We start from the raw sequence: 20,445 nt of genomic DNA, 5'->3' as shown, positions 1-20,445 counted from the left end.
GTAGTGCGAGATAACTTATATATTAAAATAGCTAGGTTTTCTTCTCCTTAAATTTTATATCTTCCTCATTACATCGAAATTTCCCTCACAATGCAAAGCTAGTTGTTTACGGTTCGTGCTACTCACCGCTGAAATGTCCAAGCGACCTTTGCCTTACTTTCCACCCAACCAATAATTGTGGACTGAACGCTCAGTTATAACGGTGATTGGTTATAAGTAGCACATGAAGGGCACAGCCCACAAACAGCTGTCAATGGAATAAAGACTTTGAGGCGGTGATTGTGAATGCTAGGCGTGTGCAGTGTCGTGTCCTGAGATAAAGTAATGCTTATAGCTAGCAGGAACTGCAAATGTCTAAAAAAAAAACACTGTAACTAGGAATATATGAAATGAATGCAAGGAAACACCAACGACTGCCTGCTGTGCGATCCTGGTTAACGTCGGAGTTCTACTCTGCGGCGAAACTTCGATCTGCACACTCCCAGAGAAAATAAGCCTGGTCTGCATATTGTCCTTTTCGCTACAAAGGGTCGACTGCGGCTATATATCACCTTAATCAATTTTAGTTGGATCAATGGTCAGCCAGACAAGTTTGTTAGCCAGAGAGTGCGAGTGCGCGCCTCTGCTAATGTTTACAAGTGTGATGTTTTCACTTCACGTTTATTACAGCTCTCGGAATGCCCGTTCATGCTCCCGCTGCTTCACGAGTCTTTAAGCGGGTTTATCTTAACCTGAATCAGAACTATTGAATGCGTTTTTTTCCCTGTGATTGGAAGATTAAGTAAAGCTGTGGATACCCTTCTTTCCCAATGATCTTGGAACATTCAACAGTTACTTCGTCTCCGAGCTCAGTTCCTGTCCAGAAGCTCACTCGAGCAAAACGTGTCATGTCAGCCCCTCTGCCTATTGCTGTGGACTTTATGCTGGGTTCTGCCGCCTGCTGCCTCGCTTGTGTTTTCACTAATCCACTAGAGGTAGTGAAGACAAGGCTGCAGCTCCAAGGAGAACTGCGAGCACCGGGCACGTACCCGCGACACTACAGGGGTGTGCTGCAGGCTCTTCTAGCGGTGAGTCAAGCTGATGGACTCCGCGGGCTGCAGAAAGGACTCGCTGCAGGTCTGTTATACCAGGGGCTCATGAATGGTGTGCGCTTTGGTGTCTACTCGTCTGCAGAGACTGCCGGTGTCACTCTGAGACCGGGAGGGAGCATCGCTGCAGGTGCAGTGGCTGGAGCCCTAGGAGCCTTTGTAGCCAGCCCCACCTATCTGGTAAGCACTCACGTGTGTTAGTTTATTATGAGTCAATTGTTTTATTTGCAGAAATGTCCAAACGCATGCCTCTCAACTGTGCAGATTTTCGCAGAATGCTCATATTTTGGTCTCTTCTTCATAACATTTGTAACTTTCTGGCACTTTGGCACAACATTTAGGACTGAAGTCACAAAATAATGACATACATTTGAGTTTCAGACTTAGCATGCATTTTCCGAAGGATATTAGCCCAAATCCTGTTATAGGAACTTGTAACTTGTTTTCTTATGGGCTTCCCCCTGGACTTCCACTGAAAATGGGCTGTCAGTCGGACATATCCGGTTAGCAAATGTCAAAATAAAATAAATACATTTCTAAGTTTATAAGATCAGTATTTAAAATCTCCCTATTTTTGGGGCGGTTATCCCTCCCCCCATTATTTTTCTTGCATTAAGAGGTTGAGAAGTGTGGTCCAAAGGATAGAGTTAATGAGATCACTTGTCTAACTCCCGGGAGACTGGCAAAGTATTGCTTTGGGATTATTGTTATTTTAGTGATGGGGCAGTAATGGGCAACAGTCTTGAACTGGAAATAGAACTCCATTCTTATGAAAAGAAATGTTTTACAGTTTGTCAACAGTAATTTTTAACAGCTAAGTTGTAGGTAATCCTGAGGTCACTCTACAAGCTGCAGCATATACTCAGTCTGTTGTCAAGGGGTGCAGTATAGCTATGCTCCAGGATTCTGAACATTCAGCCAAGTAGCCTACTTTGCTTGGCAAGCTAGATGCATCACCACAGACATACCTTTCAACTGTACCTCTTTCTGAGGAAAGGTTCCTCATTTTGCTTCAAAAAATGCTTTGTTGCAAACTGAAGGGGGTTGTCATACATTCTTCAAGAATGTTTTCAAATAAAAATATCTTTGATATGTAGTAGTGAATCATTGCTCCACCAACAACACATTTTGCAATGTTAAAATAGCATATGAACACATGAACAGTATAGTAGTGCATTAGATAGCAATGTTATCTCACAACACTAGGTTCTGTGGTTTGGCTCCCAGCTTACTGTGCAGACTCTGCATGTTTTTCATCAGGATCTCTGGTATCCTGGCACATCTTGGCAGTTGCTCCTAGGTGGATGAGGAGTGTACATGTGTATTTTTTGGGGAAGTTCTACACGAATTACAGAATGAACTGGCACCCCACCTGGTTCTACACAAATTACAGAATGAACTGGCACCCCACCTAAGCACCATGTTAGTCATAGCCTCACTTCAGGCTTTGTGCCCACTGAATGGTGCACAGCGACGGTTATCCCACTCAACAAGGGGGGAGCCCCCACGGACCTCGGGAACTACCGCCCCATTAGCCTAATGAGCCTGGTCTGCAAGGCCATGAAACTTATAAACAAAGACACTGGTAATCTCCAAACTCTGGACCTCACCCATTTCGGGTTTGTAAAAGGCAGATCATGTCTCCTAAACCTGATAGACTTCTTTGAAGCAGTCACCAAAGCCGTAGATGAGGTTAAGGTGGTTCACACAGCCTATCTAGATCTTGCCAAGGCTTTTGACACCATCATCCACTCTGGGATTATAGATAAACTCACTAAACTAGGTATAAATCCCTATGTCACAAGATGGGTTTCCAACTGGCTCACTGACAGAACCCACACTGTGATAGTAGCAGGCTCCAAATCCAACTTCAGACCATTGACAAGTGGAGTACCACAGGGTTCAGTCCTGTGTCTTCTCCTGTTTAGTATCTACTTTTCTGAAGTACAGGCTAACACAGAAGGTCTTTGGCTAATGAAGTTTGCAGATGACTGCAAACTAGGAGCCATAATCGAAACTCCTAAAGATGTGGATATCATACAAAAGGGCTTCACTGAGACAGATGCCTGGTGTCAAAGCTATGGCCTCAAGCTCAATGCCAAAAAGTGCATTGTCATCCCCTTTGGTAAAAACTCAAACTCTGTACCCATGAGCTACCACATAGGTGGTAGTGTACTTAACACCAAAAGTGTGATGAGAGACCTTAGGACACAGGTGGACAGTAGTCTCTCCTTTGATAATCACATCGCCACAGTAGTCAGGAAATCCTTCTACATGCCACACCTCATCACAAAAGGGTTCTCATCCAGGAAAAAGAGGTCCTTGTTCCCCTCTACTCGTCACTCATTAGACACATTATAGGGTACAATGCCCCTTTTAGTATGTACCTCACAAGACATCTACAACAACTGGAAAGGCCGCAGAAATACCTCACAAAGAGGATTACCGGCCTCAAACAGATGCCCTACACAGACTGTCTCAAAAAACTCCAGCTTTACTTCGTCGCATATCACCTACTCAGAGGTGATCTCTGCCTAACATACAAAGCTATGTCAAACCCAGAGCTGTTGGACATGCTCCACTTAAATCCCAACCCCTCCGAGCTACATGCTCTAGGGACCTAAACCTTGTCACCACAATAAACAGAACATGCTGGAGGGATAGATTCCTGTCCCAGAGTCTTCCCATACCCTGGAACAAGCTACCTATCTATATCAAACAAAGCTCCTCATTAGCACTCTTCAAGAAAAATCTTGATGATTGGATGGGAAATAAGAAATTCACCCCTGGGATCACCTCTGTGGCTCTGCTCAGCAGGGGCACAGGAAATTAATTTTCGTGGGTGTCGAAAGCCAGGGTACCTTTTTGGTTAGGCTTATATGGGCCCTAGGGCCAGTAGCCTAGTACCTACCTATGAATCTAAGTGGGATCTCAGTTGGATTGCATCTGTACTTTTGTTTGCTTCTTGCTGGGATGAAATATAGTGTCTACATTGTGAGTACAGAAGTTCTGCACATAAATAATAGTTGATAAGTTGATATGTAAGCAGTAACAGATGGTAGGTGTGTGATTCATAGTGGAATTTACACCCACTTAGCAATGTTTGGTCATGTGAAGTCTGTGCAACTGTACTGACCCTGTGGCCATATGGGAGTAAATTTCACTTTTGATTCACTTCAGAGCATTATTGCTGTTATTACCTGGTTAAATTATAGTTTAAAAAGTTTATGCTGCTTCTTCAGACTTCTGAAATATTTTTCTTCCAGGACAACACCTGTCACCTTGTTTTCCATTGTTCCCCTTTCTCTGAACTGGATGGCCTTTTCTTGTCTTCTACCTGGTTCTGTCTTTACTCAGTTCTTAGCATATTGTTGTCTTGTCTCCTACCTGTTTTACATGCCTGTCTCATCTTAGTTGTTAAAAATAGTGCTAAAACACCTTTTAAATTCATCACTCTTGTTGCTTTTGAAGTATCTGGCAGGAGAGTATTATAGTACCTATGTTTATACCTGTTGCTTTGTTCGTATTTTAGTTATGTACCTTTAAAGCTATGAGATACAGCACCACCAGCAACAGTGATAAACTGTTTAGCATGTTTTGTCATGCACTGATTTAAACTGCTAGGTACTGCTGAGTTTTCTTAAACAGTATGCCCTCCTTTTGTGACAGTTCTAGCTTTTACTGTACAGAGCAACCTGCACCTTCTTTCTATTCTTTCATTGGTCAGCTCAGTCTTTTTAAGTTCACTTGGGGATAAGAGCATTTCTTTTCCAAGGCAAATCCCTCATGCAATAGAAGTTTTCACAGTGTAGATAAGAGCCCACTTAATCTTCTGCCAGGAAAAAAATGGTTGCATAATTCACTGTAAATTAACATTTTTTTGGACAAAGCGGAAGTTCACTGCAGATCTGGATCATGGCCAAATGGGGCCTCAGGCAGGGTAATGGATTCCCCCCCCCCCCCCCCCACACACACACACACACAGTAGTCCCCCCATCTATTCCAGTTTCACATTACTTGGCTGTTTCTCCCTGTTACTATAAAGACTGTTCAAACCTGTCAGTGTGCATACAGTTTTCTTTTTTTACTTCTGCAATGATTACATATATTTGGATTTAATTTAAAGATTTTATTTCACATTTTATAGCACAAACACTGATAGACTGTATTGTTTTGTTTAGCAAATGACTAACAATAAGAGCAGACTTGGCATGAATAGTAACTTCTCTGCCCTTGAAACTCACATTCAGTTAAATGGCATTAACCCCACATTCAAAGAAAATGAATCTGGGCCAGTAGAAGATTGTTTACCTTTGGGCCGTTTTCAAACCATAGGCCCCTTGTACACATTTTTCTGACCATGCATGCATGCAGGTGTTCTTTGATTCACCTTCTTGATGGAATTTATTACACAAAGAATACAATTTAATGCAATCTGTAATAAATTGCCACTTGTTAGAGTGTGTTCTAAGTTTGTAGTTTTGAATATCTTTCCATTAGGCAATGAAACAAAATGTATGAACCAATGATGACAAAACTGCCCGTTTCAGAACTTTTCAACTGTAAAAAAAAACAAATTTCTGTGATTACAATCCACCAATATCAGTCAGTATGCACAATCTCTGCAGAAATAAAGTCATCTGAATAATTCCACATTAAAGTGATCTGTGACTAATGAAGAGATTGCTACTAGCAAACAAATGTATATTTCAGTGTTTTATCTACATATTCAGTGCCTGCTGCCCTTGAAGAATAAATTGCTTATGTTATGTTGAAAAACAAAATTGGAAAGCTGGTAATATTGCAATAGAGAATTGATGGCAAATCAACAACAGGTTCATAGTTACTAAGCATCTCATCCAAAGGAGAACACAGTCAGAATTGCAGCACCCCCACCCTCTCTACTACAATACAGTATCAGAAATCTGTCTACATGGTGTAGGAGTAGAACCACAGCCTTCTGCATCAAAAGCAATATGCTAGCACTGCTTTCAAAATTTCTAGCACAAACAGTGCCGACCATTTGCTAAACAAAACAGATGCACAATAAAAACAAAAACAGACTTAGCATGAGTAGCAGTAAAGTTCTCTTCCTTTGAAGCTCACACTTCTTGAAAATGCACTGAAACTCACAATTCCTTGAAAATGCACTGAAACTCAGTGTGATAGCTGGTGTAGAGGATTCAGGCTGTTGTCTTTCACACACACACACAGGATCATAGAAGGTTACTAGGCTAATGGCCCTGTGGCCCTTATAAGCCTAGCCAAGAGTTTATCCCCAAAAAAGAAACCTCAGTCAGCACATGTCACCCCTGTCAGTGAGGGACAAAGGTGGAACCCCTGGGACATATTTATGGTTTCCCATCCACTCATCAAGGTTGCGTTTGAAGAGGGTCAGTGAGGTACTCCTTTTGACATGTATGGGAAGTCTATTCCAGAGATGGGGCAGCCTCTGGGAGACAAACCTGTCTCTCCAGCAGGTTTTGTTGATGTCGCATATTAGATTTAGGCATATTGAGCGGGTAATGCTCGAGGAGTTAGACTTATGGAGCATCTCTAGTAGGGCAGGGTCCGATATTGCCTTGTAGGCGAGACACAGATCACCTCTGAGCAATCTGTATGATACCGAGTAGAGTGATAGTGATTTAAGCCTGTCCGCGTAGGATAGGTGTTGGAGGCCATTGATTCTCTTTGTGAGGTATTTCTGTGGCCTTTCCAGTTGGTGCAGGTGTTTGGAGACATACATACTGAACAGGGCTTTATACTCAATTATAGGTCTGATAAGGGAGGAGTAAAGAGAGGTATTAACCTCTTTTTTTTTTCTGGATGCAATCCCTTTAATTATGAGATGAACTGAGTAAAAGGCTTTTCTTACCACCGCCACATGATGGTCGAATGTGAGATTGTTGTAAACCTGAGTACCCAGGTCTTGTGCTTAGGAGGTTTGCGTTGATGTGGTAATCAGTGGGGGCGTGTTTTGGAATGCGATAATGCATTTTTTTTGCATTTAACTTAAGGCCATGACTTTGGCACCAGTTATTTGTAGCTGTGAGACCCTCTTGCAGTATGTTAACATCAACCGGGGAGTCAGTGACAGCACCCAACTTACAGTCATCTGCAAACTTAGTCAGCCACAGGCCCTTTGTCTTTACCTGGACCTCTGAGAAGTATATGCCAAACAGTAGGGGTCCCAGGACAGATCCCTGGAGAACACTAGTGACAGGTCTGCTGTCGGAGGTGGCAGCACCTATTTTGACATTGTGGGTCCTGTCTGTGAGCCAGTTGTCCACCCATCTGACTAGATAGGGATTAAAACCAAGTCGTGTTAGCTTTTTGATGATGCCCAAGTGGGGAATTGTGTCAAAGGCCTTGGCCAGGTCAAGGTAAGCTGTATGTACTGACCCTCATGATAAACTGTTTAGCATGTTTTGTCATGCACTGATTTTAAACTGCTAGGTACTGCTGAGTTTTCGCAGTATGCCCTCCTTTGTGACAGTTCTAGCTTTTACTGTACAGAGCAACCTGCACCTTCTTTCTATTCTTTCACAGATCAGACTTGTCAAGTTCATGGGGATAAGAGCATTTCTTTTCCAAGGCAAATCCCTCATGCAATAGAAGTTTTCACAATGTAGATAAGAGCCCACTTAATCTTCTGCCAGGAAAAAAATGGTTGCATAATTCACTGTAAATTAACATTTTTTGGACAAAGCGGAAGTTCACTGTAGATCTGGATCATGGTCAAATGGGGCCCCAGGCAGGGTAATGAAGCCTGTAGTTAGGCTGTGGTTGAATAGGGTTCTCAATGGTGAAGCTAGTTCTTGCTGAAGATTGTGTAGAATGCAGCCTAGGATACTAACAGGTCCCATGGAAGCTGTGCTCTTTGCCTTGGGTAGGGCCTTTAACGCTTGCTTTATTCCACACCGCACTTTATTCCAATTGTGAATAGACAGAAGAAGCAGGCAGCAGAAATGGTCGTGTGTTTAAATTTCGCACACGGAGTAGAAGAAGAAGCAATCAGCAGGTGTGTGCATTGATGAAAGCAACAACAGGTGTGTGCGGACACATGACTGAATGTAAATCTGCATTGCACACAGAGGAGGTTTTTAAAGATGAACACCCTTAACGAAAACATGTCCTTTTTTTTTTTGTAATTTAAAAGTAAATTTTATGGCAGCCCCCCCCCCTCGCTACTGGGCCCTAGGTGACTGCTTAGGTCACCTAGTGCTGGACCCGGTTCTGGGTGTATGAATTCTATCCTGCAAGTTATATCCTGCATACAATATGACAGCCAACCAGCTTCCAAAGCTTCAGGGCACGTTTCACGCACCCAAACCGTGAGTCAGCCAAGCCCTTTAGAGCTTTCCTGTCACCAAAGAGTATGTTCCTCTGAGGCTTTCAAGGATTGATGGTAAGCTCATGTGGTTCCTTTGCTGGGCAGATTAGTTTCAATACTTTTCCTGATCAGGAAAGATATTTTAAAGCTAAGAGTTTGTGTTTTAATGGATTGTCATGAGACTGCATTGTACTTTTAAAATGAGAACACTCTTTTTTTCCTTATCAGTTTAAAAGTTGTTTATAAAGTAATTGAAAACCATTTTTTTTTCTATGGAAAAATTTTGTTTATTTTACTTTCTGGAGCTGGGAAAGTGTTGGTGCTTTTTACTGTGGTGTGTTTATGTGAAGAAAGTGACATTTAAAGACTTTTACGTTTTACTGGTTTTTGCTGCTTGCTTTCCATGGAAAAGAGGTACCATTTTCGGCTTGACCATTGAACAAATTGGAAGTCTTTGGGCAGTCCTTCTTCCAGCCTCAGAAAGAAAAAGTTAAGCAAACATCATTTTGTACCACAACAGGCAAGCAATTTACCTCTGTCGCAGGTGGGTGACACTGCTGTGGCCATTAGTTGTACCTCAGACCACTCATCTAAAAGAAAGACATATACCTCTTTTTCTGAAGAGGTTCAAAGTTCTGAATCTAGATGGGAAGATGCAGGGATAGATACAGGCTTTTCTCTTCAGATCTATGATTCAGACTTTGGGGAGACCTCAATTTCTCATTTTCCATGTGAGAGTTTCTCTTTCCCCAAGACTATATCCCAAATGTGCCAGTGTTTTCAGTGGGAGAACACTGCGGTTTCTTAGACCCTCGGAAAACACTATGAACTGTTGCAGAAGGAATTTCCAGAACCTTTGCCCATTCTTTCAGTTCTGTCAGCTTTGGAGGATGTTTGTGTTACTGCCTACGATTTTCCTGATAATTAGCCAGCTGCCCCTAAAAGGCAGATTGGATGTATAAAGTTCCTCGGTCTTTTTAAGTTTTTATTCCCTTTTCTCAAACCTGACCCTGTAGCTATAGCTTCAGTTAATCCTTCTCCTATGAAGCATTTTGTTAATTCAAATCCTACTCTTTCTGTTAAGGATGAGAAGATGATTGATAAGTATAGGAAGCGAATCTGCAACTTTGATTTTCAGAATTTTTCAGGCTCCAATGTTAAAGCTTGTTCTGACTAACTGTGAAAGTATGAGTAATGTTTTGTTTGCAGTTTCTTCTTGTGAGGAAAAATCTGCTTTAAACAATTTATTTTCTTCAACTGTACAAGCCACTACTCATTGTTTGCAGCGTGTGTATGACTATGTTGATACTTCTTCCAGGGTTATGGCCACCAGTACTGTTTTGAGGAGTTTTGCCTGAGTGTGTGCTCAGAACCTCCCAGATGATGTTAAAATGAGATTCTAAATTATCCTTTGGGTGAAGATTTAGATTTTGGCTGCTGTGCTGCAGAGGAGATCAAAAAGTGTGACGAAAAGGGTAAGTTGAGTCAGAAAAGCTCTAGGATTTTACAACCCTCCTTTTCCAAATTTTCTAAGGGATTCTGTTATCTCTCATCCAGTTTTGTCCAAAAAGCAAAAAACAAACAAAAAACAAACAAATAAAAAAACAGTCTCAACAAAGTGCAGGTAAACAGATGTTTGAGAAGAAATGTCAGGAGGGTTCCAAAAAGAATTCTGGAACCTCCAAAGGCCAAGGACAGTCCAACAAAGTCAGAATGACTGTTTAAGGGACCTTTTTCCCTCTCCCACCCTGGCAGCCCCATTTCCCTTCCAGAAAGTTTGAATTTCCACTTTTTCAGACAAACTGGTTCTGAAGATCATTTATCAAAGTTACAGATGGTAGTGGGAGTAAATTCCTCCTAATTAATCATCCACCAGACTCCTTTATTTCCACCTGTCATTCATCACATGCTGTGGATATTTTTAGTGCCACAGAAAGAAAATACTTGGAGACCAGTTCGGGATCTTACTTTCCTAAGCCTATTTGCGTTAGTGCCCAAATTAAAAAATGATGTCAATCTGTTATCTCTTCTCTGTCATTGAAGTTTCCTGGTAACACTAGATTTAAAATATGTGTATTATTATAGGTTCATAGATGTTTACTAGGCTAATGACCACAAGGGCCTTTTTAAGCCTAGCCATACATCCCAAATCTCTGACAAGTTCTGGGACCCTTGATAAGTGTAAGCAGGGGCTTGGGAGATGTAACATTTACAAGTAGGGGCCTGGGAGATGAACTATTTACAGGTTGCCTGTGTCCATTAGAGACATAGGTGCCAAACCAGGGATGAATTTCTAGTTCCCCATCCAGTTGTCCAAGTTGCAGTTGAATTGGGTTAGGGAGGAATTCTGCTTCACACAGATGGGCAAGCCTGTTCATAGAAGGGGTAGTCTCTGGGATACATACCTGTCTCTCCAACAGGTCCTATTTATATCACACACAAGGTTTAAGTCTTTAGAACAGGTAATTCTATTGCTGTTTGTTTTGTGGATATGCAGGAGGTCCATCAGAGTGGGGTCTGACAATGCCCTGCATGCCAGGCATAGATCTCCCCTCAAAAGCCTGTAGGAGACAGAATACAGGGATAGGGCCTTCAGGCGGTCTGCATAGGACATTTTACTTGTGCCGTGTATTCTGTTAGTGATGAACCTCTGTGGATGTTTCCATTGTTGGATATGCCTGGTTAGGTACATACCAAAGGGGACATTGTACACAATGATGGGTCTGATGAATGCCGAATGCAGTGGAACAATAATTTCCTTGGACTTAGATGCCATACCTTTGTTTATAAGTTGCACAACATAGAATGTTTTCCTCACTACTGTAGACACATGATGTTCAAAGGCTAGATTACTATCTATGTGTGTTCCTAAGTTCCCGACTACTGGGTCAACTCTGAGGGGTGTGTTTTCGATATGATAGTTAATAGGGATGGATGACTTCCCAAAGAATGCTATTATGCATTTCTTGGCATTTGGTTTTAGAATATGGCTCTGACACCAGTTGTTTGTCTGTGTCAGCCCCTCCTAGAAAACATTTGTGTCAGTGTGGGATTCAATGACCACTCCTAATTTGTAATGATCTGGAAATTTATTCAGCCAGGGACCACTGACATTGGCCTTGATGTCTGAGAAGTAAATGCCAAAAGGGAGCGGTCCAAGAACTGATCCCTGAGGGACTCCACTTGTAACTGGCCTCTTTGTAGAGATGGACTCCCTAATTCTAACTTCCTGGGTCCTGTCTATGAGCCAGTTGGCTATCGACTGGGTGACATACAAGTTTGTACCTAACTCCTGAGTTTGTAAAAACAAAGAAGCAGTTGTATATTAAAAGTATCCAGATGAAAACAATCAAATATTCTCGTAGCAACACTTCCAGACACCACCACGGCAAATTCAATGCTGTTAACTTTTTATTCCATCATAAAAATCAAATTGATAAAACGGTAAAGCTTTATGTGAGCGCTTTTGGGTTGTAGTAAACCCTTCTTCAGGCAAATGGCTTTTCACATCTGAACAAACATTTAAATAGTTAAAACTTGGCGCCAAAATCCGCCTTAAAGAAATATTGACCATGTTATTATGAAATGTTTTTTATTTCACTATTAGCATGCTTATTTATCATATATATATATATATATGTATATATATGTCACGTTAAAAAAAATTTTAAATAAATTTCGTATGAAATATAAACATTAATAAAATAATATGCTACAGTATAAAATCTAGGTGTTGCATAAACAATCGTGCACAAATAGTATTAATAATCAATGGTTTGTCCATTCATCTTCCTATAACTAATGCATTAATCTATAAATATATTTAATACTAAGCACTCTATGAATTCATAAATATAGAAATAAAGTCCATAAATGAATAAATATCCAATAATTAATAATAAATATAACAATCATAACATTTATATATGAAGCAATACTTAATATAGCTTCATAACTGTCCTAATGATATCTCTACACAGTCATCGGAAGAAAGAGGAGGCCGATCAACAAGGGCTCTAGTCAGCAGTTATGAAGCCAAATTAACAACTATTGTGAGTCTACTGATAGATCATAGAATGAAATCTAACACTAAACATATTAATTTAATAGAAGAAGAAGTGATGGCATCAACATCTAACCAAGATAATATGGATGGTACAGTATTATATGAAACTGAGAACCTGAGTGCAGACGTAAGAAGAAAGACAACATCAACCGGTATTAAACTCTTTTTTAGACCAAACTGGTCGTCCATTTCCACTTCCCATCAGGGAAATGAAGAAATGGACTCCTACAAGGTTCAACAAGAAACCGAAAATGTCCAGAGAATTGATGCACTCGCAGAACAAATTTCAGAAGTAAGTGACTCAGACTTGGTATTGAGTCAAGGTAGGTAGTGTGAACCATTTTTCCCTCATCCATTGCTTTGGTTACCTTCTCAAAGAAGTCCACCAGGTTGAGTAGGCATGATCTGTCCTTGATGAAATCAAACTGGGTTGGGCCCAGTGTCCTGAGGTGTACTATATCTGTTGATCATCTCCATGATAATTCTTTCCATGGCTTTATAAGACTAGTGAGACTTATGAGTTTGTAGATGGCCCAGCTTTGTGCAGAGGTATGACAGTTGCCATTTTCCATTCATGAGGCACGAAACCTGTTTGGAGGCTACAGTTAATTAGTAATTCCAGAGGCCCTGTTAGGTCATGTTTCTTGCTGTTGAGAAGGCATCCTGGGATATTGTCTGGGCCCATTGATGCAGTGTTCTTGGTCCTGGAGAGGGCATTAAGGACCTGTTCCCTAGTGATAGTAGGGGAGTTGTATTTGATGGTATTTCCTAAAGGAAGGTTGAGGGGGAGAGAGGGGGATAAAGTTGAAGCTGAATTTATCAGCCAGGAGGTTTGCTATATCTTCTGGCTCCATATAGATGATTCCATTTGCAATGAGCTCTGTACACAATATTGTATTACTTTTGAGGTTGCGGCAAAGCTAAGAAATGCTTTGTGGTTGTCTTTGGCCTGGGAAGCCAAACTTACCTCAGATTTGGCTTTGGTAGACTTTATTTGTCCCCTAAGTTGTTTGTTTAGTTTAATGAGAGTGGTTTTATCCTGGTGGGTGTTGCACCTCCTAATTTTTGCCATGATTTTCTTCCTTCTGTTATACAGCCTGTTGATTTTGTGATTCTACCAGGGTGGCTTCTTTTTGAGTTAGTTCTGTACTTCTTCCTGGTGGGTACAGCTGCCTCTATGCAGCTATTAACATGCTTGTACAAGGTTTCTGTGAACAGTTTTGCATAGGCAGCAATGTTCTCAGGGTTTATGAGGGCTTGACATTTTGCCAGGTTATCACTTTATAGCAGGAGGTTAGCCTTAGAGTAGTTCCTGAATATTGTAGGTTTTGCTGGGGGTCCAGATTTTATTTTTACTTCAAAGGAGACCATTTTGTGGTCTGACCTTACCAGGGAAGACATTACAGTAGGGGGTGTGCAGCACGCTCCCATATTAGTGCAGACCAGATCCAGTATGGTTGCACCCCTGGTTGGTGTATTGACTATTTGGTGTAGGTAATTTGTGTTCATAAAATCTAGGAATCTCTGTGCATGTACATTTGGTATCATATAGGATTCCCAGTTAATAGTGGTTTAACTAAAGTCACCAGTGAATATGGTATTTGGTTGGACGGTTAGTGTTTCTAATAAGTTTAAATACATGGTACGGGTTTCCTGAGTTATAGAGGGGGACCTATAGCTTGTAAGGAAGTGGTATTGGACTTGCCTATGGTGATTTGAACATGGAGCAACTCAAGTGCATTTTTCTGTTTGACTAGCCTTGAGGTGTATTTATTTTTGATGTAAGTCGAGATACCTCCACCTTTAGTCCCTGTCTGTGAAGTAGCTGGTCTAAATGTGTGGAAGGAATTATAACCTTGCACTGTTGGTGTTCTCTCCGTAGCTTTAAACCATGTCTCGGTGACCCCACATACGTCAGCATTCTCTAGGGTGAAGAGAGCTTCTAGGGAGTGGAGTTTTTTGTTTAGATGTCTAGCATTGAGCAGTAAAACCTTTAGATTTTCTTGTATTCCTATTCATCCTGACTTCAGACATTTCTTAAGGTTTTGTGTGTCTTGATCACATATCAGTTTTCATCTAACTTGCCCTTTGGATTATCCACTACACCAAGAGTGTTCCTTGAGTGTCTGGCAGCAGTTATAGCTCATTGCAGGATACAGGGTATCCACATTTTTTCAATTTTTAGATGACTTGCTTGTCTTTACAAAGTCTGTTTCAGAGTATCAGATGTCATCTCTTACACAAGCTGGGATTGTAGGAGAACATTCAAAAGTCTTTTTTTGACTCCTTCACACAGGATTGTGTCCCTGGGTTGTCCGCTAGATACTTAAGTTCAAAGAGCTTTTCTTCTACAAGAAAACTTAGATCTTTATGTAGATCTGTTTCTTAGGTTCCCACTCCGCCTCTGGTTACTGCAAGAGTATACCTGAGGATTTGGGGTTGCATGGCATCTATGATTCTCATGATGCCCCTGGCAAGACTCCACATGAGAAAGTACAGTGGTACTGAAAGTCTCTCTGGCTCTGGCACCAATATCATTTGCTTTTGAAATCCCAGTGCTGGGGTTTGTTAGAAGAGAAATAACTTGGTGGAGACATGAAACTCTCCTTAAAGTTGGGGCTCCCTTTCTTCTTTCCTGTTCCAAAACAGTCTGTCCACAGATGCATCCGACTTTGCTTGGGGAGTAGTTACAGGAAGGACAAAATCATAAGGTGTGTGGAACACTAAGGACAGATACAAGCACATAAAAGAGATGCTTGTCCTAATCAAGACACTCAGCAGACAATACCACAGCTATGTGGTACATCAACCAACGAGGGGAATTAGGTTGTAACCCCCTCCTTGCAGACTACCAAGGATGCCTGTATTCTGTCAGAGTAAAACTGTGTGGCAGACAAGTTGAGCAGGACAAGGGCAGACCCTCACGAATGGAAACTAGATCTGGTGGTCTTCTAAAATGTGATCCATCTGCAAGGAGTTCCTTATTTGCTTCTTCTCTGAACAATCATCTAGCAAGATTCTGTTCAAGGACTCAATTCGAAAAGGCTTGAAAGACAAATGCCTTTTCTTTTCCTTGGACAATAATGTTCCTACTTGCTTTTCCATCTTTTCTATTAATATCCAGGGTACTTCTGAAGATTCAGAAGGAATTTCCCAAAATCATTGTGGTGAATTCCTTCTTTTGGAAATGGCCAGGGCCAGTTACTACAAGTTTCCTCACAGACTGGATCTACTCAATCAAGAATATGGGTATTTGATACACCCTGTCCACAGTCAACTTCAGTTGACTGCCTGGATGATAGGGTCTTGATTCTCCGTAGGCACCTGATTACTGAGGATGTGCAGCAGGTACTAATGGAGGTAAGAAACTTAACTTTGTCTTAGAGAACCTAGCACGTGTTCCATTTGTACCAACTAACCAGCTAAAATCATCTGACTTGATGTCCTTAATCTAGGAAAACAGTTTTCTCGATTGCTGCAACCTCTGCCAGAAGGGTATCTGAGTTGCAAGCTCTTATGGTAAGTCAACCTTATTCTATTTTCTGCAGCAACAGTTTTCTTTCTTTTTTTTCTTTTTTGAGAACAAACCCTTCTTTTATCCCCGAAGTGGTAACCGAGTTTACTTTGTCAAACTATCCATTTCTCTGTTTTCTTTCCTGAACCTAAATATGAGGGAGAAAGAATATTCCATACCCTGGATGCTTACAGAAAGCTCAAGTACTGTCTTGATGGTATGAAGTCTTTCAGATCTTCAGATCATTTGTTCATTTTTTGTGAAGGTAAGACGAAGGAGCACCCTGTGTCAAAACAGACTATTTCCAATTGGTTGCGTAAGGTTTTGTTATGCTCACCACAATGAAAATATTCCAGCCAGGGTCAAGGCTAACTCTACCAGGGCTTCAGCTTCATCTCTGGCTTTTTGGAAAAAGTTAGATTCTAGAAGCTGTAATTTGGTCCTCTGTATATACTTTATAAAGCACAATAAACTTGATTACTTTTGTAGGTCTAGACCAGGCTTTGCTGGGAAAGTTCCCCATGGGCTGCTGGAATTTTCTCCTCCCTCCTCCCAAATGTAGGATCTAGAGTAATCTACCCAAGGCTACTGCGGCAGTGATCAATATGATGAAAATAACAGTGTTTTGTTAAGTGAACTTACCATGGCAGTAGATGTTCTAATGATCACTGCTGCAGTAGATGCTCCTTCCTTCCATTCCCCTTGTTTTCTGTGTGTTGTTTATGCCAGGGTGTGGACCAATTTATTTTTTGTTGTTCCTAGAATTGTCCTTTCAGGCCTCGGCTTCCCTCTTTTTCTTGTCATGAAAGCTGTGAAGGCCTTGGCGCCCAAACCTATCATTTTAGTCAGCTCAGCTCAAGATGACCAGTGGTTTTAATGTGTGGAAGATGCCCTGAAGCTTTTTAACCTGGCCAGTTGTTATATCCTATGCAGGCTGTGACCCATATAGTGAAGGCAACTGCAGCAGTGATCATGTGAATATCTACTGTTATGGGAAGTTTATTTACACAACTGTATTGTATTTGAAATTAAACTAATAAATGAAATACTATAAAACTGGTAGTGTTTTACCGTCTTGTTGACTCTGACATGTAGCAGGATGCAATTTTTTTTTGGTGTGTTTATAAGCCATGCCTTTTAGTAAATGTGCCAACGTAGCTTTAAGTACATAGTAAAATTTAAACTGTTTCACTTCTTGTTTAATGGGAGATGTTCCAGAGTTACAGAGAGCCCTACAGGGTTTACTCCAGCTGGAATGATGAAGTTGCCAGTCAGATGTCTCTCTCTAGGGCATTTACATTGATTTGCTCAGACCCCGATATAACAGCTAATAATTCAATAAGAAATGAGGGACTCTCTATCAGTATATATGATGCGCTTTCAGAAAAATACTGTTTGCCAAAGTCAGGACATGTTGCATGTTGAACATGAAGATAAACCAAATATTTTAAAAACCTTAATTATAAATCCAGACTTCAAAAGTAACAGCATCAGATAGCAAAACCAGTGTTCATAATTCTGCAGCAGGTAATACTTCTAAGTATTGTTTCAGATGGTGAAAGAAGAGAGCGAAACAAAGTTTTCTGTTCCAAGTATGAAAATGTTATAATATATAAATTGAAGTTACAGAAATAGGTAGCAGAGATGTGTATTGGAAAACACATGCAGACAAACTGTACTGATTTTAAAAGGTTAATAAATGTGAGCACAGAATGAGGCTGTAGAAAGAATGTTTGAAAGAGAATTGTACAAATATGAAGAGCATGAGAGAGAGAGAAGATATTAGTTGGGAAATATGTACGTGAAGATGGGGAGATATAGGAGAGTGATATGGATAACTGTTACTCCAGAAGAACAGAAATTAAGCACACTGAAAGGTAGTAAAATGGAGTTAGGCCTCTGTAAGAAGATAAAATTGAACAGAGAAGGAAATTACTTAACATAGTTGATAAGATTCATAATTGCTAGAACTGTAGAGAGCATGTGTTAGTTGCTGTGGCTACATAACACCGCATGTGCATAGTTTAAATGTGGTTTGATGAGCTGTTTAAAGTGAGGCAGGGCACAGTTTTGTACATGTAAGAGCAGATGATTCCAAACTGTTACAGCATAAACAGAGTAATCATCATCATCAGAATGCCTGTGTCATTTGAGAATTTACTGATGGAGCTGGATGACTGGCATGTGGTCATTTTGTTCATTTTGAGATATTTCGATGGGAGGAACAAAGATTCCTATAAAGAAGCTTTATCAGTAAGATTGAGCTTAGAGGTGTGATTCTGGGTAGAAAGTTTTGTTTAATAATGAGTGAATATCAATTTATATCGGGCATTAGTAACTTGTCTGTATAATTTGTATTAAAGAATACCAGGAAGAGATATAGCTACTCATCTTCCCAGAAACTGTACTTTTCATTAATTCCTTCAGTAAGAAGACTTGTGCCCCCTTAATCACCGACCTCCACATTTAAAACCTAGTGAAGTGCAAGAGTTAATGGTGGTGCCATTCCCCTTACAAGAGTTTTTTTTTTACTGTCCAAAATGTGTTATACTTTCATCTATGAGAATAAAAATATTGTGTTGCAACAATAGTTATTCCCTTTGTAGCTCAGAATCACATAATAGCACTTTCTCCTGTCAAAAAAAGCAAACACGTGGCACCCGCAGTTTTACAGTAAATTAAGCACACACCCTGCTCACCAGTATACTTTCTGCTTCTCATATCGTTTATGCACTTTAACAAGGTAATCCTATTTCTGTGCACAATTAACCCAGTACCATGTAAAGACCGCCCACTGTCCTATTCCTGTGCACAATTAACCCAGTACCATGTAAAGACCGCCCACTGTCCTATTCCTGTGCACATTTAACCCAGTACCATGTAAAGACCGCCCACTCTACAGACAGCTGTTCTTTCATTTTGTATTAAAGATTAACTATAGCAGACATCTTAAATGTAACTGTTTTGTTTTGTTCTAGTTAGCCAAGTGAAGTTGTAATACTTTGAGTCATACTAGTACTCTTTGACAGTTTAATTTTAATTTACCTGAGTGACCACCTTTCAGTACCTAGCATGACGCATTATGCCACACATCACTTACAGCTGCCTGCCTCCTGGTCTAGTTCACACCTGCCTAATAATGACTTGCTCAGGGGTATACCAATGTGGCTGTCCATAGTAGATTAACCAATATTCCTTAATGTAAATGAAGAGCATTGCATTTACATGTCATTTATACAATGTCAGCACTTTGTTCTCTTTTATTAACTGAGAAATGTTTTATTTTACATTTTGCAAGGCACATTCACAGCATGAAGTGCAGTGTATGAAAGCGTTTGATCTGGTTTATTGGTCTGTCAGTAGTAAACTAGTTTCACGGTTCAGTTATTATTGTGCTCTTCAGGCACTTGGACAAATATCTTACAGGTATATGAAGGGTGATCATTTCTGTACCATGCACACTCCTGAAACCCTTGCTGGTATGACAAACTGTCTTATCTTCACTGAATAAGCATAGAGGGCTCTTTGACATAACAAGAAATACCACAGAACATATAGCTGGACCTTACTATACAGAGCAAAGGCACTTTAGGATGGTACACTGCAATATCAGAATTTGAATGTGACACTAACTCCCTGACCAGGTGAAGAAATCACTTTCCTTGTAAACTCTACTAAGGTAGATTCATATGGAGCTCAGCACATAATCTGCTCTCCTAATCTTGTTAGAATATTAGTAGTTAGCAGGGTCTGGGAAGGCTGTTGGGGGTAGGGGTAGGGGTAAAAAAAAATAAAATCACAAGTAACATTTTTTTTCTGAAAAAAATATTAAAAATGGTTGACGTATGAGCAACTGATTTTGATAAACTAATGAGGCAGTAGTGTCTGTGGCTCAACAGGTAGCACATTTGCCTTTAGTTCAGAAAGACCAGAAGACTGTGGGTTCTATTCCCACTCCAATTGATTGGATTGCTGATGTTACAATTGAGCATTAGGGGGTACTGCATTCCTTGGTGTGCTGCTGTTTGGGTGAGATGTGAGACCAAGGTCATATCTGCTTGAGTTGATAGTAGTTCAGGTGGCTGTGAATGATCCATTGCCATGTATCAAACAGATTAGGGGAAGGTCTCCAATGCTGTGGCCAAATGTTTACCTAGTAGCATAAATAGCTCCTTGGGTCTTCTCTGAAAAGTGGCCACTAGTCTAGTGGGACTAATCTAGTTAACGAAAGATGATAGCTGGATGGATGGATAGGTGGATAGATATATAGATAGATAGATAGATAGTTTGGTTGTACCACCTGATACAAATTAAACTGTGGCTATTTTCTTTACCTGGTATTCATTGCTGAAATTATCAGTATTAAACCACAATTATTCCAGTGAGTTTGGCTACCCCTTTTTCTTTCTCCATTCCTGAAATTATAAAGCAATGATTGTGTTAT

The 20,445-nt window shown here is 40.5% G+C and overlaps 1 protein-coding gene across 1 annotated transcript in view; it reads left to right on the top strand.

The window, feature by feature from the left end:
• The first annotated feature begins 212 nt into the window (after positions 1-212).
• The window catches only part of SLC25A34 (solute carrier family 25 member 34), a 332,838-nt gene continuing 312,605 nt past the window's right edge, over positions 213-20,445 (top strand). Inside the window, exon 1 of the mRNA XM_044061868.1 lies at positions 213-1,268. Within this exon, the coding sequence (XP_043917803.1) occupies positions 810-1,268 (459 nt within the window). The 5' untranslated portion in view covers positions 213-809. The remainder of the gene's footprint in view (positions 1,269-20,445) is intronic.

This window comes from Protopterus annectens, chromosome 2.part0 (assembly GCF_019279795.1).
Source record: "Protopterus annectens isolate FY-2018-M chromosome 2.part0, PAN1.0, whole genome shotgun sequence".
NCBI lineage: Eukaryota > Metazoa > Chordata > Ceratodontiformes > Protopteridae > Protopterus > Protopterus annectens.
Note: the sequence above shows the minus strand (reverse complement) of the source record. Positions and strands in the feature narration are given on the sequence as shown.